Source organism: Canis lupus, chromosome 18, assembly GCF_048164855.1.
Source record: "Canis lupus baileyi chromosome 18, mCanLup2.hap1, whole genome shotgun sequence".
Lineage (NCBI taxonomy): Eukaryota > Metazoa > Chordata > Mammalia > Carnivora > Canidae > Canis > Canis lupus.
Genome location: NC_132855.1, coordinates 17,503,720 through 17,525,197, shown reverse-complemented (window position 1 = coordinate 17,525,197; position 21,478 = coordinate 17,503,720). Strand labels below are relative to the sequence as shown.

General features: G+C 54.6%; 1 protein-coding gene across 7 annotated transcripts in view; it reads left to right on the top strand.

The window, feature by feature from the left end:
* MINDY4 (MINDY lysine 48 deubiquitinase 4) overlaps window positions 1–21,478 on the top strand; it is a 104,265-nt gene that overhangs the window by 60,947 nt on the left and 21,840 nt on the right. For all 7 annotated transcript variants that reach the window (XR_012010712.1, XR_012010713.1, XM_072783595.1 and 4 more), the window contains exons 10-13: window positions 2,699–2,800; window positions 4,407–4,470; window positions 5,573–5,638; window positions 10,876–10,943. Coding sequence is in view for 5 of the 7 variants with exons in the window: in XM_072783595.1 (XP_072639696.1) it covers window positions 2,699–2,800; window positions 4,407–4,470; window positions 5,573–5,638; window positions 10,876–10,943 (300 nt within the window). In the remaining 2 variants the exon portion in view is untranslated. The remainder of the gene's footprint in view (window positions 1–2,698; window positions 2,801–4,406; window positions 4,471–5,572; window positions 5,639–10,875; window positions 10,944–21,478) is intronic.

The window sequence follows — 21,478 nt, the reverse complement described above, 5'->3', positions numbered from 1 at the left end:
GTGTTTCTAACAGTGCTTGGCACATGGTAAGTGCTCAATATATGTCAGCTTTTTTTTTTTATAAAGATTTTATTTATTCATGAGAGACACAGAGGGAGAAGCAGGCTCCCTGTGGGGAGCCAGATCCCAGGGAGACTCGATCCCAGGACCCCAGGATTGTGACTTGAGCCAAAGGCAGATGCTCAACCACTGAACCACCCAGGTGCCCCTGTGTGTCGGCTTTATAAATCTTATTTGTGGCTACACCGAGAAGCTTTCAATGAAGCACATGACTCGCGTCAGCAAGTTCGTGCAGAGCACGGTGACTGTGTGAAAGGGGACTTCTTAGGTCCAGTCTGCAGGTTTTCCAGCATAGCTGTCCTAGGCAGAGTTTACAGTCCAGACACAATTTTGCACAATTCTAGCCATGATAAGGGTTCTAACCGGGGGAGTACCCTGGTCACCCCTTTGTTGCAGGAAGAGCCCACAGGGACAAGACAGAGCAGAAACACTGGTCAGGCCCTGGCTGTAACAACTCATCTGGGGAGCAGGGCACCCCAGTCCTGGGTAGGGGCAGGATGGGGATTGGCAGGGGTTCTCAGGAGGGGTATTTGACGGGATGTGTGCCCCCACCTGAGTGGGGTCACACAGGAGGGCACACAGCAGGAAACAGGAGCTGTGGGGATGATGAAGCCTACTTTCGTAGGTTCTGAACCCAAAGAGATACATGGCCAATCCTTTCTCCTTTGTCTGACAAGCCCTGCTTTCCAGGCCCTCCTCTGTCCTTGGCATCACCTCTCCGGAAACCCAGAACAACATTTCCTTACCTTTGTTTTCATAGTTGATGGTGACCTGGGCCAGTGCTCCCCGCACAGCTCAGGCTCCCTGGTTTAGTGATGGCGTGGTAACCATTTCCTCGAGAAGCGTGGCGGGCTTCCAAAGGCTGCAGTAGTTGCAGGCAGTCTGCCATTTCATCTTTCAAGTGGTTGAGGACTTGTTGTTTGTCTCATTAGGTTTGAAGGATTGCCTGGTGTCAGGGGCTTGTTCTTTCACGCCAGATGTTAGGAGTTCACCTTCCTGTCACCACAGCCAAAGTGAGGACTTGATGTTTCCATAAAGACAATAGTGATAGGTGTCCATTATTGAACATTCATCCCATGCCAGGCACTGGTCTATGGACCTTACACATTATCACCTTGTTTTAAAGCCCCCAGTGCTACAGAGGAGGTACTGTTGTCATCTCTAGTTTATGGAAGGGGAACTGAGGGACGGCTGTGTCATTCACCTCCCATTTTAAAGTCATTGGACAGCCTGGATACAGACCATTTGCTCTGCGTCTCAGGCACTGGGGAGTGGCCACATGCTGCCCATCATATTGACCTGTGTCCTGGTCTCCTGGTTCACATTTCTCCAGTCTGCCCCCCCCCCCCCACCCCACAGCTCAGCATGGAGCTCAAATATTAGCTGGGCACTGAAAACATAGAATCCCCCCACCCCCCACCGTGTATTCCTTTGAGCCCCAGCAGGTCTTCATCAAGGCACCTTTGTCTGTTAGGAAGAGCCTAACACTCAGAATGCTTTTGTAAGAATTTAATTTTTCTAAGAATTTAGAAAAAACTCATAGATTCCAGCAGTGGGCAGGAAGTACAGCTCTAAGGAGCCCTGGAAAGATGAAACTGAAAGAAGTGTCTCTGTCAGGCTATTGCCTGTTCTTCCCTGTTGCTCATTTCATGCACCAGGGCTTCTTTGTTACCATTTTTATCATCAGGTGTCTCTCTGCCATTTTTGGCATTGTTGACTACCTGTTTCGTTCAAAGCCCATTTGTTCCCAGGACTGGGTAACAGCACTGTCTCCCAGCCATGCCCCTACTGCTGTACCCTTTCCTGCTTTCGTCTGTGTCTCTGATAACCCAGAGTTCCGTGGGTTCCATCCTTGGCTGCTGCCTCTGCCCTTCCCCATCCTCTCTCTGGGAAATCTTAGCCCCTCAAAGTGCCAAGGATTTCTCACATTCTGGTGGCTCATAAACCTACCCTCAGCCCCGATGCCCTCCTGGGCTTTCCATGTGTCAGATAGCTTCACCGAGGGGTCCCGCATGCACATCCAGCTGCTCCCCCAATCCTCCTCTCTGCCCTGCATTCCCCATTCCATTTGGCAGCCTCACTGCACCCACTAAACCCCCAGAGATTACCCCTAATTCTTCCTCTCCCCCATTCCACACCCTATATATAAGTAACAGCAAGACAGGCTGCCTTCCCGTCTGCACCCATGATCTCATTTCCTGTGGCTGGTGGGCGTGAAGGGCACCTGCTCTCACAAGCTGCTGTCTCCAGGGGCCTGGATGCTGGGAGTGGCCAAGACTGGGTCAGGACAGTATCAGGCATTTGCCTGGGGTGGCCGCCTTTCCTTGGGGCGGCGTGAGTTCCCGAGCACATTTAGCTCAGCCTCCTGGGCTCCATCAGAACCCACAGCCCTGCCAAGCCTCCAGGGTCCCCTCTGCTCCCCTGGGCAGCTTCCTGGACCTGCTCCTCCTCCAGTCCCACCCAGGGCCTCTCCCTCAGGGGTCTTCCTTTGGCCTGGGTCCGAGGAGGCCCTGCTGGAGTCCGTGGGCTGCGGGGTTCTCTCTGTGTGGGAGAGGAAAGAATAGGCCATCTGCTATAGGGTGGCACAGGCCCTGGCTTGTGTCCCTACAGACATAAACACACTCTTTTTCCTTCTCAGGCAGCTGCAACCTTCCAACGCCCGTAGGACCCACTGCCTCGCCCTGGCCATCGCAGACATGGTGTGGCGGGCGGGAGGCCGAGAGAGAGCTGTGATCACACTGTAAGTGCTCCCCAGGGCCATGCTGCTACCACTCATGCGCTGGCACAGCTGCGGACAAGCTGGCCATGTGCTTTCCTGTCCTTAGGGACGTTGCTTGTCTGTGTATCCTCCTGGATGTCGGCCCCATGCCCCACGCCGGTACAAGCCCAGCAAGGCAGCCCCACATGGGGAGAGGCCTGGAGGGACCTCCACACAGCTCCAGTCTCATCTCTGCTTGGGGTCACATCTGCCTGGCCTTCTGCCCTGGGGAGCTTTGGGGGACACATCCCATCTGAGAAAACTTCTGGCCTAGGCAGACTGCTCCCCTATTTCTCTGATCTGGACCTCTCAGGAACCAGTTATACCTCTGATTCATACCTCTCTCCTAGTCCCCAAGACATGCTTCCATTCGCTTTGTCACCTGGTCCCCTGCGCCACCGAGGAAGAGACCTCCCCTGCCGCCTCTATCCTACTGCAGGTGGAGGACACCATCCCTGTAATCCACATGGATGGTCGGCCTGCTTTTCAATCTGGCCCTTCATAGTGGAGGCATCACTTCATCCCAGGCCTGTGGCTAAGCTTGGGTAAAAGGGGTACCTTTGGGGGCCAAAGGTGACACTCAGGTGGGGTAGAATGATTACTAGAGCATACTGATTAAGAGAAGGGGCTCCAGAGGCTAACTCCCAATGCTGTTGTTTGTTGGCTGTATGACCTTGGGCAGTTGTGCTCTTTGTGCTTCATCTGTGTACTCGTCTGGAAAGTGTGGATGATAGTAACGATTATCTGGTAGAGTGATTGTGAGAATTAAATGAGTCCATATAAATAAATCATATATAACAAATGATAATACTATCTATGAGTTTAAATCATTTATCCATATAAGTAAATGGTAAATAATAATAAATGTGAAGTGCTTAGGACAATGTCTGGCCCATACTAAATACCTTAACAGTTCGGTATCACTGTTATTGTTCCTATGGAGTGCTTGTCCTTGGTACTCGTGTTCGAGATAATACATTATTACACATTAACCCTGGCCCTTAGGATCTGTATGGCAGCCCTGAAAACAGATGGGGCAAAAATTCAATTTCTCCCCGTTTTACAGATGGAGGGGCAGCGGCTGTCCCAGCCTACGCAGCAGGCTAATGGCATCGTGGGCCGCACACCCAGACCCCACTTCTAGTGTGTATCTCCTGGGCTGCACATACAGGGTGTTGTATAGACAGATGGCGATGGGGTTGGCGTGGGGAGCCTCAGGCCAGAGGCTGGAATTCCTCACGGCCCTGAAAGCGAAGGGCAAGTCAGCATTCCTGGTCTGGAAATCTATTTGTCGGTCGTGGGTGAGAGGCAGACTCCCTACTGCCAGGACTTGGGTTTGGTTACCCTGAGCTCTCCTCCTGAGGTCTTTTTTCCATTCCTTTCCCTTCCCCCACTCATCAGGTTCCCTGGGCCCAGCCTATTGGGTGAGTTCAAATCGGGGGAGAAAGGAGAAACCCTCGGTCCCATTCTTTCCTCCAGAGCCACCTTTTTATTTGTCCTCAGTCAGTGGCACATGTGGTTTCACCCTGGCTCAAGGGCATGTCTTCTCTCCATGCGGAGGACTCATGCATCTCTCTTTCCTTTTTAGGGCTTCGGGAACACAGCACTTCAGTCCAACAGGGAAATACAAAGCAGATGGAGTCTTAGAAACAGTACGGCTTTCTGGAAAAATTATCACGCAACCTTTGGCTTTGTTTGGGGACGGTCTCCTTTCATATAAGTAAATCCTCCCTCAGCTGGGGATTGGCCAGCCCTCCCTGCAGCCCAGGCTAGCAGATCTTCCACCTGGGATGGGGTGCGGGCAGAGGTGGGGGTCTGGGGGGGGTTTGGCCAGAACTGCCCTTATGGCTAAAAGGCTGATGGATACCCTGTCACGTGGAGGCTGTACAGAGAAGAGCAGTCCATGCGTGATGCCTTCTGGCCAAGCCACAGCCCTCCCTGTCTCCTCAGCATCCCCTCCGGGGTTGTTGTGAGAGGGCAGTGGGGTGGCATGGAGACAGAGGGGTGGGGTAGAGAATGGGGAAGAGCTTTGCAGAGCACAGCCATGAAGCCAGACCTAGTGTGACCAAGTAAGGGAAAGAAATGGGAGACATGAGAATATGGACACAGCCACATTTCCCACAGACGAGCCTCCTCTTCACTGAGGCCTTTTGTTTGACATAGTTTGTTTCCTTGACCTAAGTTTGGGCACATGTGGCCCTAGGATCCTAATTAGGGGTCTCACCTAGTTGGGTGTTGTCTCTACAAGTGGTTTTCTCCTGAGCTGCATGAGAAAGCAAAGGAAACTCAGACCCACAGCTTTCCACTGACCTCATGACACTGCCTGCTGGGCTCAGAGCTGTACTGGTGGTGGCCCATTGGATGGGACTCCTACCTCTCTCCACACACCCCCACGCCCCTGCCAGGCCCCAGGTGCTTCTCAGATACCTGTGACTGGCCTGCAGGGGTGCAGCCCCGCTGGTTGGTGGGGCGAGGCATGCATGCCACTGGCTCCTTTGCTTTAGTTCCACGGGGTCTCCATTCCTGGGCTCTGTAGGCCCTGTCTGGCTGGCAGGGCCGGCTTGACCCCGGAGACCCCGGCTGGGTCCTGTCACAAACAGGCATGGGGGTGCCTTGCTGCCCTGGCTCTCAGGGTCGCCACTGTGACCTCAGGGACATTCCCAAGTGGGGGCTTGTAGCTACTGAAACCAGGGCAGGACATGGAACCGTCTGTGGAGCTCAGACAGCTCACGCTATGGGTTTGTGTCTCCTCAGCTCACACTGCACAGTTTGACCTGCTATGAGGAGCTGGTGACTTTTCTTCAACAAAGTATCCATCAGGTATGGACAATGGTTTATTTGGGGGGGGATGTGTGTTTTTAAGCTGCTTTCTTTGGAGACCCTGCTGGATATAGGATCTTGCCTGGTGTCCTGGCTGGTTGGCTGGGTCCTCCAGCACCCTATCTGCTGGAGATCTGTGTACCCACTCCTTGCTGTGAGATGGGGTGTCCAAGGTCTGAACAGTGCACGGTGCCACGGGGATTCAGAGAAGGGCTGTAGCCTCTCTGGCTTTGTGAATGAGGGACTTGAAGTCTCCATGGCAAAGAACATGATCTCTGGAGCCTTCAGCCTGTGTTTGAATCTAGGTTTCACCCCTTAGTAGCTCTGTGACCTTGGGCAACTTCTTTAGCCCCTCTCTGCCTCAGTTTGCTCATCTGTAAAGTGCAGCTGATAATAACAGAACTAGCACGCCCGGCTTGATGTTGTCAGTGATTTTAGCTTTTGTTGTTGATGTTATGATCACTATCATCATGATTATTTAAGGGCCCCTTGAGATTGGTTAGCTGTGGACATGTGGAAATGAGGGGGACACATTACAGGGGCAGGGTGCAGATGACTTTGGCAGAGGTCATTTCCTGAGATCCCCAACTGCAAAGTCTCATTTTCTGATGTCTGTGTGTCAGGATGGAAGGAAAGAGCACTGAGCCCTTCCGTCTGGTGTGCAAGCAAATGCTCCGTGCCTCCTCTGCTCCTTTCCTTCAGCCTTCTGGCCTGTGGGACCAGCTCTTTTAGGTTCCAGAGAAGGTGACAGAGTATTTGCTGGTGAGCCTGGAAGGTGGGAGAACTTGCCAGATGTGGGGCCAGGCTGGACACTCCTGCTGTCCAAATACCTTCCTCCCGTTCCCTGAAAGTGCTGAGGGTCTGGGCATAGCCTAGGAAGAGTGCCAGCTCTGACATCACAGATGCTTCTTGGGTAGGAAAATGGGGCCTGCTCAGAGACTCTTGGGAGGCAGGGGTACACTCATTGAGGCGCTGATTCACCCCAAATTTTCTGCCCCAGAGCTGTTGCCTAGCGAGCAACAGCCCGAGGAGCCTGGCCCATGTCCCCAGCTTAGGACGCTGCCTTTCTGCACTGACTGTGTTGTCTGGCCTTTCTGGGAGGTTCGAGGGAGGGGCTCTGACGTGGGAGGGGGCCTGGCCAAGGCTGGCCGCTCCCTGTCCCCCGGCTCCCTCTGGCTCTTCATGGGCATAACCCAGTGGGTTGTCTGCTGATGTGGTGCGCTCCCCGGCTGGCCCAGAGCAGCTGTAGGGGGCCTGGAGCAGGGGCCTAGCGACCTCCTCTAGCTTATACCTCAGCCACCTGTGGCCCTAGGATCATCGCTGGGCCTCAGTTGCCTTGTCTAGAAAATGGAAGATGGAGCAGTTAGCAGATACTTGCAGCTCTTTACTGCTCAACAGCGGTTTTTTAAGAAGAAACTTAAATGCATGGAGAAGAATGTCTTCTAAATTAAGCACCAGGCACGATCTAAATAAGCAGGAAGGATCATACTCCTAACTGCACTCAGAGCATTCTGAGAATGCAGCTGTGCATCCGGGAGCCGAGCAAAGCCTGACTGTCTCGGTGCGTGTGATTTGACACAGGAGTGGGGGGCAGACCTCCCCTCCCCCTGCACCTGTGTTCACAGTCAGGTGAAGCAGAGCATGGAGCCCCGGGGCCAGGAGAGGGAGGTGCCCTGGAGGCTTCTAGGGCGCAAAGGACGGCTCTGGGGCAATTGCTCACAGGCTCCAAAGGCCTGTCACCACCCACTGATGGCCCCGGGGCTGACGCCTCCGCACCCCGCACCCCGGCTTTCTGCATCCTTATCTGTGAAAAGAGGCTTCCCTCCTCCCTCCATCAGTACCCCAGGGTTTCGGTGAAGCCCAAGCCAGACGTTGACGGTGGAAGTGGTTCAGAGAGCGGGGCCTGTGCCAGGGGAGGGGCTGCCGGCCTCCTGTCCTTCCTCCGGACCCACGGCGACTCCCCCTCGTCACTCGGCTTTGCTCGCTGGGTGCCGGCGGTCTGTCTTTGGCCCTCCTCACTCGGGAAGGTGATGTTTTCCCCCACAGCTTAATTATGTTTTTGCTGGAAGCCGTTGAGCTGCCTCAGCACTACCCTCACCAAATTCATTTTTCATGGCCTGGGCCTAAGAGGGGTTCCTCGTGCCAGGCCTGGAAACGAACACTGAACCATCTCTGCCCAAAATAAATAGGCTCCTTGCTGTGTTTTCATGACTGCTCACCCTCAGAGTGAGCTGTCTGGCTGCCCCCCTGTGAGCTGGGCGAGGTCCCCGGTGCCCCCCGCAGCCTCCCATTGGGGTTCCTCGGTGGGCTTCGGTCTCTCCGGGGCCAGGGCAGTGCTGGAGGATGGCCCCTTCTTGCCTACCAGTACCAGACATTTTTCTGGAGCATAATGGCAGTTTCCGGCCTGACTTTCGGGCTGGGGAGCTCTCCTTTCAATGCAGGCACCTTTCCCTGTGGCCTCCCATGTCTCGGCAGCTTGAATTTGATGAGATAATTTTAATAAATGTTTTTTAAAAAAAAAAAAACAGAATGGCATATTGGTGCCATTCAGTCATGTTTGGCAGGGGTCAGAAGCCCCAGGCAGCGTCCTCTCTCCACCCTCTGTAGTCGCACTAACAGTCCACACCCAGGGGCACGTCCCCAGCTCCCGGGAAGCTGTCCTGGAAGGAGCCCGAGGACTGTGGAAGACGCTGGCCCACGTAGTACCAGTAGTCCTCCACGTTTACACAGGCCTAGGGCCTCGGTGGGCTTCCATGTCCCCTGCCTTGTTGGAGCCCTGCAGCCACGGGCACCCCAGGGGCAACAGCCCGAGAAAGTGTCATTGCTCCCCCAAGACAGCGTGCAAGTCCGTGGCAGCAGGCAGTTGGCATTTCGGAAGGGGAAACGGAGACAGCTCTGTCACTCCCCAAGGCGACAGGGAAGTCTGCAGGGGAGCTGCGACAGGCTACGGGTCCTCCCAGGCCCGTGTCCCCTGTGCGAGGATTTCAGTATGACTCAGTTGTCAGAACACTTGCACAGCCTCGGTCTCATGAACCCAAGGAAATACACAAGGGAGGGATTTGTTATCCTCATTCAGCAAATGGGGAAACTGAGGGCAACAGGAGCAAAGTGCCTGGCCTGAGGTCAGAGGATTAGGATGAGCTTGATTTAAGATTGTTGTTGATGCATTTATTCCATTTCTATACCCCCTCACAAAGGTTCTCTTATTTACACATTTATAAGAATAAGTTAATAATATAAGATTGCTGTCCTCAGGGCTCTTCTGGGCTTCAGCCTTAGCAAACCTGCCCTCTCTTGCCTCTGGGCCTTTGCACTTGCTTTTCGTCTTCCCTGGAACAACAATTCCCTTCTCTCCCAATCCTTTCGGTTTAGATCCCACTTCCTCCAGAAAGCCTTCCTTTACATACCTTCCTTCCCTGCACTCCGAGTCTGCTTAGAGGCCCTTTCTGTGTGTTTTTAGAGCACCTGGTACTTCCTGTCAGAGCAGAGTCCCTGCTCCACTCTTTTCCAGGTGTTTCTTGTTCTTTTCATAGCATTACTTCTCATGAAGGCAGATCCATATCCACCTTGTTCACAAGCATAGCCTTAGCAGAGAGCATCCTCTTGGCACGAAAGTTCACACAGTAATTTTTTTAAAGGATTAATCAAATTACTGTATGAAAACAAAGTCTATGTTTTGAAGGAAAGAAAAGATAAGTTTATCAGAAGCCTGAGCCGAAATAATTGCCACAGTTGAGGACCGTATTTCGCTCTGAGCTTCCTGGCAACCTAGGCAAAATGGAAATATGATCAATTATATTATATTTATTGTTTCAGGAAAACAAGCACTTTTGGATCTGGTTTCAAGTCCACTAAGAAACTGATCACACATAAGGAACACTGACCCTTGTAAGGCAGCATCTGCCATCACAGCTCACAGATGAGGATGAGTGTCATCCCCAAAGTGGGATGAGTAAGGTCTTCAGACAAAATTGCAGCTGGGGGCTGGCGTTTCTCTAGTGAGCCCAAGTGACTTAGCTTATCCTGGGAGGCCACGGCCTCCTGAGCCCCCTGGACAGAAGGGCCGCACAGAGCTGGCATATGCTCAGGGCTCACACAGGTGTCACGCCCTGTTCTATGTGCTGTACAAGGATGATCTCACGGACTCTTCACAACAACCTGATGAGGGTGGGTCCAAAATATAATCCTCCTTGTTTTACAGATGAGAAGACTGGGGGGCAGGGAGATTAGGAAAGGTCACTGTACTCACCTAGCTAAGAGTGGCACAGCCAGGATTCAAACCCCAGCAGCTGGGCTCTAACCCAGGGTTGGGACTAGGGGGAGATGAAGGTGCTTACCTTGGGTGAAGAATGCAAGGAGGTACCAAAGTCCTCAGTCATCCCCAAAAGTATAAAAATTTAAAAGTAATAATATCAAAGTTAATCCAAAAACATTCACGGGACGCCTGGGTGGCTCAGTGGTTTAGCGCTGCCTTCAGCCCAGGACGTGATCCTGGAGTCCTGGGACCGAGTTCCACATCGGGCTCCCTGCATGGAGCCTGCTTCTCCCTCTGCCTGTGTCTCTGCCTCTCTCTCTCTCTCTCTCTCTCTCTCTCTGGGTTTCTCATGAATAAATAAATCTTCAAAAAAAAAAAAATCCACAATGAACAAAATACCAAAAATTTAAACGATGGGATCTGTCTTTGCACGGCTCACCTCACTCACCCCTCTTGACCCTGACTCTGTCCCCAAGCTGCTTGCTGCTGCTCTTAACACAGTGCAGGTCTTTGGTGGAAGGGATTTGGAATTAGACAGAGACTGCTGGAATCCCAACAGGCTGCTTCCCAGCTGTGTGACCTTGGGCCGGTTGCTCAGTGCCTGAGCCCATTTCCCTATGTGGCAGAGGGCAGTATTAACACTACTGTCACATAGGCCTGTGACAGTTTTAAGTGTGATGATGCATGTAAGACACCGTGGTAAGGGAGGCTGCCCCGGTGCTATCTGGCAAGCTTCCAGGACTCGGACATCACAGGGCTCCTCGGTGGGCAGTGCGTCTGCTCCTGTTGTCACTCAGGCTGCTGTGCTTCCCATCATTCAAGGGCCCTGTGCTGGAGCCACCTGGCAACCTCTGGGACCAGGCGGGTGGCAGCTGTCTCAGGGTCAGGCTGCTCCCTGGATGTGGCCCCGCAAGGAGGTGAGGGGAAGGAAGTGCAGACTGAGGGGAATGGTGGGTGCTCATTCCTTTCTTCTCTTTCCCAGTTCGAAGCAGGTCCCTACGGATGCATCCTGCTCACCCTGTCTGCCATCCTGTCCAGGTCCACGGAGCTGTGAGTGTCTTCCTCCCTCACCTCGCTCCCCGCCCCGGGGCCGGGCTTGTCTATCTGGTTGGTGCTCTGCTTGGTGCGTAGTGGGAGTGTAGCAGATGTGGTTGAGAGGATGAAGGAAGGACCATCAGCAGTGAGGACCATCAGCAGTGGGGTGAGAACAGTTGCATGTGTGTTCAGAGCACCCTTGTCAGTCTCCCCACATGTGCTGGGGCTGACCAGAGAGACACCCCTGCCCACAGAGCTTCCGGTCCCACTAGGGCCCCAATGGGACTGTGGTGTGCACATACTTAAGCATAGGTGTGGACGCCCCTGGGACATGTGCAGGGGTGGGCAATTGAGGCTAAGGCCCTGGAAATGACTGGGGGTCCCCACCATCTCAGGAAGGGGGGGTTCACTGTTGGCCATGGCAGTTTGGAAAGCTGCAAGGTTTGTGAATCTTGAGCCCTGAAGACATGGGTGCCCAGGGGCCCTGGAAGCAAGAGGACTTCAATTCCATGCATGTTTGTCAATTGTGGCCTCCCAGACTGCCTGAGAGCTGGACTTCCTCCATCACTGTCATCCTCCACGAGCTTTCTAGGCTTCTTATCCGTATTTGTCACCTGGGCATGTTGTCACCAGGGAGGGTGGCAGATTAACAGCACATTAGTAGTTTTGTAAAGTATAATTGATTGCTCCTTCCTTGTCCAAGTAGAGGGCAGACTCCAGAGGGTGTGGGGACCTGGGGAATGAATTTTCACCTTGAGAGGATGCTTGCTGTGAGAGATGATTTGGGAACAACCCCAAGCAGGTGGGCCCAGAGGAGTGGGGAGGCAGAAAGAGTAGCTATGTGATGCCCAGGCTGGGGAGGCCCCAGTAGGAGGAGACACTTGCTCACTGGGGCTGGGCCTGGCCAGGGCCTCTCCCATTCCCTGCAGGCTCTGGTTTGGGTGGGAGGAGGATGCAGGGGCTCTGTGGCCTCATGCCACCAGCCTGCCTGCTGCTTGCTGCTACTGACCTTATTAAACGTGGTGCACGCACAGATTTTTCTAATGGCATTTTTCTTCTAATCCTGCCATAATGATATGATTCATTCCTGGCCCGGGCTCACATGCATGGAGACCATAAGCCTCACCGCCTTCTCCCAGGCCTGGGTTTGCTAATCCCTGGCTGATCAGGATGGGTGGGGCTTTCTGGGTGTGTGGGTGAGACCCCTGAGCTCACTGAGGGGAAGTTAGGCTCTCAGAAGGACCAGGCATGGTGACATCTGGCTTTGTGATCTCCTGGGCCTCAGTTTCCCCATCTGTACAGGGGGAGGTCCCCTGGCTCTGGAGGTCTAGGCCTCTGATCCGAGTGTCTCTGTTCTGGTGGTCACTGGGCAGCAGCTGCAAGTCCTGCTCGCTAGCCTGGGAGCTGTTTCATATGCATGCCCCTGTAGGGAGCAGCTCTGGTGGGCCTCTCCCTCTGCAGGGGCCTTCAGAGCCCCCCAGGAGCCTCATATCCGGGCTACTGTTCATGTCTTCTGGAACTGGAGGGCTTGGGCTGCTTCTGCACCCTCCCTGCCCCGTCTAACCAAGCCCGGCGTGCTAGTAGGCCTGAGGTCTCAGCCCTGCCATGCTCCTCCCCTGTGCTACGCTACACACACACAGATACACACAGACACAGATAGATACACGGGTACACACACAGATATGCAGATATATACACAGACACACACATACACAGATGCAGAGTTTGCAGTACAGACCTACACAGACATACATGCACGACACACAAATACACACACACACACAGACACATACAGATATGCAGATACACACACAGATAAGCACACACAGACACATGCACACGAAGACAGACATACACACATATAAACGCACGCAGCCACATACACACACAGATATACATAAGGAGAGGCACAGACACAGCCACAGACACTCAGACCCACAAGATCTGGCTGCAGTCACCTCCTTCCCCTTGTCTCAGGACAGAGGAGTGGAAGTATGTACAGATAATCTGCCTCCCACTCAGGGCTCCTGAGGACCTTCCCTGGGTCCTGGAGGCTGATGGTATCAAAGCCCCCAGGGGCAGCGTTGGCCGTCTGTCCCCTGCCTTCCAGGAGGACTGGCGCAGAGACCTGCTTTAGCACCGGACCCGGCACCACACTGGTTGGGCTCGTCTTACTCCTGGGCCTCCCCTTCCCTTCTAAGAAGGCAACATAGAGGATACACTCATTAGCAATAGGAACGATAGTAACGGGCATCTCATAAGCTTCCTATGTGCCTGACCCGATGCTGCAGCATTTTACACAGGAAACTAGCTTCATCCCCACCCCCCAACCCTGTTAGTGGGCACTAGTGATTACTATCAGCCTCCCTGTCTTTCAGATGAAGAAACAAGGCTTGCCCTGGCTCCCACAGCTCAGCCCAGACAGTAGGGCCCTGGATGGGGCTCTTTGGGTTTGCTGCTTGGTTTCAGGCCTGAATCTCTCTACTCCTTTGAGCCTGAATTTCTTACTCTGAAAGGGGGATGATAGTTCCTGCTTTACAGGATTGGACAAAGATTTATATGTCCAGTGCTTGAGTCGGCTCCTGGTGGGTAGCAAGCCTTAGATGATGGCCACTGCTGGTCTGACCCTGTCACAGCTGTGCTCAGAGGTGTCCTATGTCCCATCCTGTTGTGTCTTGCCCTCAGACCTGGCTTGGTGCCTGGTGGTAGAGACATGGCCCCAGGGATGTCACCGTAAGTGGTGATGGGAGGCATGCCGGCAGGCTCCCGGGTGCTGTGTGCTGGTGCTCAGAGCAGGCAAGAGAAGGGGAGGTTGGAAAACCCATCCCTGCCATGGGAGGGCACCACCCAAAGATGTGTCTGGGAAGACACTCGGCACAAGTGTCTTGTTTGGTCAAAGTTCAAAATCACTTTTAGACAGACTGAGAGACTGAGGACTTTGCGGGGGGAATGGGGCAGCCTTTGGGCATAGGGCTGCTGGCGACATAGAGGAGAGCCAGACACTCCTCCCTGTGGTCTGGGGGGCTCTCTGAAGGGGGTGGCAGTGTGAGGTGGAAAGATGGGACCAATGGTGAGGAGAGCAGTCTGTCGAAACGGTGCCCAGATCCTGTGAGAGATTCACGCTGAAATGATTTAAAAGAACACGTTAGCATTCCTGGCATCGCAGGGCTCCTCTGAAGAAGCTGTTCTCTGGCCTTAGAAGGGGAGCTCCTGGAGTGGCCCACGCCTCTTCTATGCCAGTCACGCACTCCAGCGGTGCTTCCCTTGGCTCCCCAGAGCCTCTGATCTCTGATCTCAAGAGGGGTGCCAGGCCTGGCTGAAGGTTTGCTGTGATTCCCCTGGCAGTGACAACAGTCTGGGACTGTGAAAGCCCACCCCATCCTGGCCTGCCGCAGGGCCTGGCAGCTTGCAAAGTCTTTTCTTTATGGACATTGGGGCATATGGGGACAGATGTCATCCAGCACAGTCTCCATTTGTCCAGCTGAGCTGATTGGCTTGTCCGGGGCAGCCCAGTGGGTGACAGTTCACATGAAAGCATCCCCCTCATTGGCTAAGATGTAGCTTCAGAACACCCGAGTCCCCAATCTGCTTGGCTGCCTACATGCTTGTGGCTGACCCAGCCTGCGCCTTAGGCCCTTTATCTCTAACAGGAGGGAGGCAAACTGGTGCTTCTGAAACTCTTTTTGAGTTGCGAACCTGAAATCTAACATTTTCCCAAATAAACTATATCCCAAAGCTCAATAAAAAGCAGATGCAGCAGGCCTAGAGTGGGGGGGGTGGTGGTAATGGGGGAGAGGTGGAGACCCCTTCCTGCCCCTCCCTGTCTCCCAGACTGGCCCCAGGAGACCCCTGTTTGGAGAAGCTTAACAGGAGTAGGGCCAGACGATCCCTGAGGGCCTTCCTGCTCTGAGGTTCGGATTCAGTGTCGCCAAACCCTTTGATGCCGTCTCAGGGTGATCTCTTACTACTTTGGGCAGTTGAAAACATGACCTGGTAGCCCAAGGAGAGCGGTCGCCCAGATCATGTGCTGTGCAGCCCGGGAGAAACAGAGTGGGGGGCTGGGAACAAGCCTCCAGTGCTCTACAAGTACAGCGAGTACGTGTGCACTTGTGGTGGCGTGTGCGTGCATGAGGGCTCCCGTGAGGTTGTGGGGCTGGGTGTGAGATGATGTGGGAGTTGGTGGTTATGTTCGAGATGGTGTGAAGGTGACTTGATTGTGTGATTGTGTGTGTGACTGAGGGCATGGCCGTCCCTCCCTCTCTAGCAGGGGCCCCGAGGCCCAGGGGCAGGCCTTGCACCCAAGTCAGTGCCTTCTGTCCAGTGGTTGTTCCCAGCTCTGGGGGGAGCCAGGGTGAGGGCACCAAGGGCAGATGCAGATGCAGCCTGGCACAGCCTGGCCACTTTACCCTCAGAGGCTGAAATAACCGTACTGAAGCTGGCCTTTGAGTTTTGTTTACTGGGGCCGACTGCAAAGCCTTGTGAAGGTTTTATTTTTATCCACTTGATTTCCAGCCATCTATTTTCCTTCCTAAGATCTTGAGTTGCTTACAGTAAATCTCATACAGGCTTTGATGCTTACCTAGTGCCACTGCCTTTTGAACTGTGTGGCCTAGAACTTTCCCCAGCATGTTGTCACAAGTCCCAAAGATGCTCGGGGCCCTGGGGTCAGGCCAGCTCAGAGCCAGACCTGCACAATGCAGTGCAAGGGTGCTCCAGCCCAGGGAGTGAGCAGTGATCCAGGTCCTGGCACAAGGGAGGGCTCCGGAGACGCCCATGGGGTGGCTTAGGCCTAGGTGGTGGTAGAGGGGGGACAGTTTGGGAAGAGACCCTTTTCATGCCTCAGACCCGTGGCATTCATTGCAGGGGCAACTTGGGGCCATTCAGAGACAATCTTGATTTAAAGTCCAAAATGGGTAGTAGTTTGTCATCTGCTGGTCATTTTTGAACAGATCAAGCCAGGCACTGAGGGTGAAGGGCAGTACCCACACCATGGTGGCTTTGTGGCTCTCTGTAACTTTCTCCAGGAGAGGAAGAACAACAGCACAGTTTATTTCTTTGTGGAAATAGCCCTGAAATGCAAGCCAGCCATGAGTGTTGGTAACGCAAAGCCAAGTGGCAGAAACTTGATTCTTAGCCAATGTAAGCAGAAAACAGCACTATTAATTGATTCATATCAAAAGCCCACAGCTTTAGGAGTGGCTGGATCCAGGAACCAGACAGCGTCCTTGGGACATGGTGTCCCTCCTTCTGTCCCGTCACGCTTCTTTCCTCTGTCTCAGCTGTGTTCCCAGGGGGGCCCTGCTGCGTGGTAGGCTCCAGTGAGCCCCGTGGAGAGGAATCCCCCCACCTTTTTAAAGATTTTATTTATTTCAGAAAGAGAGAGAGCCTTAGCAGGGGGAGAGGCAGAGGGAGAAGGGGAAGGAGAAGCACACTCCCCGCTGAGCACGGAGCCTGACACGGGGCTCCATCCCAGGACCCTGAGATCAAGACCCAAGCTGAGGCAGACGATGCTTAACCAGATGAGCCACCCAGGTGCCCTGTGGAAACCCTTTCCCCAGCGCTCCTCGGCCTGCTGGCAGCCACGACCCGTTCCTGACACCTCATGGTGGACAGGTCTGGGCTGCATCCATCACGGGGCGTGTGGACACGGAGGGCCCAGAAGGCAGGCAGGACCCACAGAGGGGCACACGCTGCCTGGGAAAGGGACGGCTGTCTCGTCAGGAACTGGGAGTTTGGGAGGCGTCCAGGAACAGGAGAGTAGATGTGACTTTGGGGGTGGGTCAGATCTGGACCTTAATGTAGGCCCCCACAGGCTCCCGTTGGAAATGAAGAAAAGCAACGACAAAGCTTCTAGATCCTTCAGTCGTGGGCTGGGCCAGGGGCTTGTGGCATAAGGATTTGAGCAGGAGGCTGTTCTTGGTGGTCCCAGCTATGCTGTTGTGACAGGGGTGGGGAGGTGGGATACCCCCCAGCTTCCTCCTCCATCCTCCTGCTCGCCTGCCTGGACTCCTCCAGCCCAGAATAACGCGGTGCACACAGAAGCACCCAACCTAGGCACCCCGGCCCCACACAGTAGCCGCTTTGTGCTCCTTGAACAAAGCCCTTGGTCTCTCTCACCTGGGCCTCCCACGTGCAACAGGAGAGACAGGACAGGGGGCCTACAGGCCTTTCCTGCCTAACCTGCCAACATCTTTTGAGTATAGCTGGGAAACAGGAGGAGAGGAGCTTCCTCAGTGACCTCCGAGTCCTCTGTAACCTTGATTCAGATTAGGGCAGCGGCCATGCCTGTGAGCGCTTTCAGCAAATGTGTCTGAGGAGACCAAGGTGACGGGTACCAAAGGGCTTGCAGGTACCTCTGTCACTGGAAACAGGAGACCCTCTCTCTGGCCACCTGCTCCTGTGTCCCCTCCACAGTGGGCCAGAGCTGTGTCCTGGAGATCTCTCAGCGGCTCCCTCTGGGGACCCTGTGGGGGCCTCTTACCCCTTGGGAAGCAGGGGCTGGAGACCCAGGCTCACCACAGGTGGAGGAGACAGAGAGGGTCCTCAGTGCCACTCTGGGGTTTGAAGGCGTGTAGCAACCCAAGGAGCAGCCCAAAGACCTGGGGCCATTATTCCATTTTACAGATGAAGGGACCAAGACTCTAAGAAATTAGGGCAGGTTGGTGGCAAGTTGACACCATCCCTGAGTGTCCTGGCCTCCAGTCTAAGACTCGATGCCTGCCTGCCCTTCCTGGGCTAGGGGAGGAATGACAGGCACTGCCCTGCTGTGTCTGCCAACTTAGAAGGAGAGGTGGGAAACAAGACCCCTAAGTAGGCCCATCCCAAACCAGACGCCTGTCCACCAGCTTCCTTCTCCATTTAATTTCTGCCGGCATGGCCTGGGCCAAAGCAGGCCCGGCCCCAGGCTGCTGAGGTGGCAAGTCCTGGCTGGTGAGTGGCAGCGGGGTGTGGCTGAGGGCAGTAGGTCTGCCTGGGAACATTGAGCCCCTGTGGCAGATGAGGGCAACTAAGCCCAGAGCACCCTGGGGTGAGCGGCAGAGCTAGGAGAGGCTCCTGACTCTCAGTGCATCTAGCATTCCTACCCACGAGCCAGTCCTCTGTGTTCCTCGAAGGGCTTGGGTGTCCAGATACAGAGGATGGGCCTTGGGAGGAGGGAGAGGCAATGGACTATTTTGGAAGGATCTTCTGTTCCAGACCAACCTCAGTTGCTTGGGTGGGATGCTTCCTTCCGCCTGCCTCCGCACACCTCCTGGGATTCAGCTTCTGGAGGCTGCTCCATCAGGGCCTTCCTTATAGCTTCTCCTCGGATGGGTGTGGGCCAGGCTTACATGATTTAGGGCCCCTTTGCTGTGCATCTGCCGAGTTAGAGTCCAATTCTGGGTGCCAGGGGGCCAGATGAACCCAACATAACCCTAGCCCTCAAAGTCCTTGCTGCCTGGAGGGATGAGGCAGGCACAGGAAAAGCATTGGCAGGTGCTCTAAGGAAGAGGGCTGGCTCAGGAGAGAGTGGGGCACATCTGTCCTGCGGTGAGGGAGTAGCTTTATGGAAGAGGCGACGTTCGGCTGGGCTCTGAGGGATATGTGGGAAGGGTTTTGGCAGGCCCAAGAACAAAGCAGGCAAAGGCCAGTGATGGGGGTTTGCAGGGAACCATTGCACAAGGTCTGGTTGAGAAGGAAGGTGGCGGGGTCTTGTGGGTGGTGAGGAGGGGGACAGCTCGGGAAGGCCTTGGACACTTCTACTTTCCTTTCCTTCTTCCAGGCCCACTCGTTTCTCTCCATCCATGCACTGTGCCCCATCCCTCAGGTCCCCACCCAGCCCCTTCCTGTCCTGGCCCCTGCCTGGGGAGCAGAAGTAACAGCCAGCCCCTCTAACCTGTGGAGCCCTGTGCTGTTTGTGAGGTCCTTGAGTGGCCAGGGCCCTTACTGCAACAGATCTTTGAGGTGCATATCATTATCCCCATCAGGGAGTGACCCACCAAAGGCCCAGAGATGGAAAGCAGTTTGTTTGCAGAAGGTCCCAAAGTGCAGGTGGCAGTGGGGGCCTGCCACCCAGGTGTCCTGACTCATCGTCCACTCCCTGCAGGCCTTCCTGGGAAAACAGTCAATATCCGCTCTACCCAAATCCTTTTTAGATATTCATAGTTACTTTCAACTGCTCGCAGACCTCCATTTATTCTGGGTTCTTGGCTGCCACACGAGTAGTTTGAGGTTGCGGGAATCGTGACCTCTCGGTCATTGTGTTTTTAGTTGTTGTTATTGTTGTTATCGTAGGAAAAAGGAAGTGACATTTACCAAATGCCAGATGCTTTATATAGTTCACCTCACTCTCACAACAGTCTATAGTAAAGGGAGGCATCATCCCACCCCTACTGCAGGGGGAGGCAGGCTTAGAAGGGGGACAGCTGGTAAGTGGCAGTGGCTGGATTCAAATCCAGGGCCCCCTGACTTCGGAGCCCAGGTTCTCGTAGTTGTTCCAAGCTGCCCTTCTCACTATTGGTTTGTCCTCACAAATCAATAGGATTCTCAGGGGAGGGGGCGGTAGGGAGGACCAGCCAGAGCAGGGTGTGGTGGTGCTCCTGAGGCCCGGTGCTCTGGGGTCAGGTGGAAGGGAGGTGGCTGGCCGGATTCTCCTGGGTTAATTACCACCTATTTTAGGCATGATATTTTCAACATCAGAGTCACGAACCAGGCACACTTGTTCACATCCCAGAAGGTCCCCTGAGACCCCTCGCTCCAGTCCTCTGCTTTTATAAGTGAAGACACAGTCTGAGAGAGAGGCAGGGATTTGCCTGAGGTTACACGGCCAGTCTGAGGCCGAGCTGGCCACTGACTCCACCTCGCGGACATTGATTTTAGGTGAGTGGCTTTGACTGTAGGCAGGAACCGTGTCTCTGGGCCATGGAGACATATACTTCCTTCTTATTGAGAAACTTCTGCACAAGATGCCCAGATTCACATGTTCAGATGCATGTTGGGGAGGCTTTAGTGTGAAGGGACAAGCCGTGCCCCCGCCAGCGCGGGTGGGACCAGGAGTGGGGCTTCGAGGCTCTCGGAGCTGCCTGGAGTTGGCCAGCCAGGCTGAGCACGACATGGTTCAGGCCACAGTGGACTCTGTGTGGGGACACAGTCCTGCCTGCTGGCTGGCTGTGTGATCACAAGACGACAGGTCCCTTCTCCTGGCCAGGCCTCACTATCCCCCTAGGTGGTTCTTGCTCTTTGGGCCTTATGGGGCTTTAGGAGAGGATGTGTTTGAAAGCGAGCTCATAGGTTCTTCAGATTCTGAGGCGCAAGCACTGTAAGCTGCTCAGTGGCTCAGCTCAAAAGCTGCCCCTCTAAGACGTGTGAGGAGGAGTGACTGGAGGGAGCCCGTGGAGCTCTAGCCCCGCTTCGGGTGCTGAGTCCGGGCTGGCACCTGTCACTAGCCCTGGGCCGCTTGTGTTCCTTTCACGAGGCACCCATCTTTCCATCTGCAAACTGCTGAGCCCTGAGGGCTCTGCCAGCCCCGGTGTCCTCTTTGTTCTGTGTCTTGGTACAGTGCCTGGTCTCTGGGAGCTCTCGCTGGGGGCACAGCTGGGAGAAGCAGCCCTTGCTGGCATCCTGGGCAGAGCTCTCTGTTCCTCTTCCTCTGGATACTTCTGTGGCGAACTGTCACTCCAACCGTGGGTCCAGGTTCTGGCCATTTGCTCTCAGAATGCTGAGGAGGTTAGTAGCAGGGCAGCCAGGGCCAAGCCCCTTCTCATAAGGGTCCCTGCCCTGGGCGGATCCATTCAGGCTCCTCCTTCCCTATGCTTCTTGGAATCGAAAATCCAGGTCAGCTCCTGCTCCCTGAGGGGTCTCCAGTGCCAAGAGCCTCGGGGTACTGGTGTCATCAGGCTGTGGCTCCTCCTGGCTCCTGTCACCTAGCCCGGTAGCTGGCCCTGGGCTGTGCAGAATTTTTTAGAGCCCAGCGTTGTCCAGTCCCCCAAGTGGACTGTGGAAGGCAGAGCCTGCTCATTGGATGGAATGGCATCGATCCCAGGGAAGGGTTCATCACAGCTTGTGGCTCAGAAGCCCAGCAGGTATGGGGACCTCAGAGCCCAGGCAACCCCTCCTCTGATTCAGCACTTGCTCCCAGGAGGCTGCACGACCTTGGAGACCTGGGGGTTCCCCCAAGAGGCTACAGGTGTTGGAGGAGAGAGAAAGAGGGGACCCCTCAGCCAGAGCAGCTCTGCCTTTATGTCTTATATGTTTGGTGTCTGCCTAGGAGATTACATTCGAAGAAAGAGCTCTAAGTCTAAACAGACATCGGAGGCTGCTCGTGTTAATTTGCTGGGGTTGCCATAACAAAGCACCACAGCCTCGGTGGCTGAAACAACAGAAACTCACAGTTCTGGGGGCTGGCAGTCCAAGATCGAGGCATCAGCAGGGTTGGTTTCCTCTGCAGCCTCTCTCCTGGGCCTGAGGGGTGGCTGCCTGCTTCTGTGTCCTCACATGGTCTTTCTCCTGTGAGCTTGTATCTCTGGTATCCTGTTCTTGCAGGGACCCAGGCAGATTGGACTCCGGCCCACCCT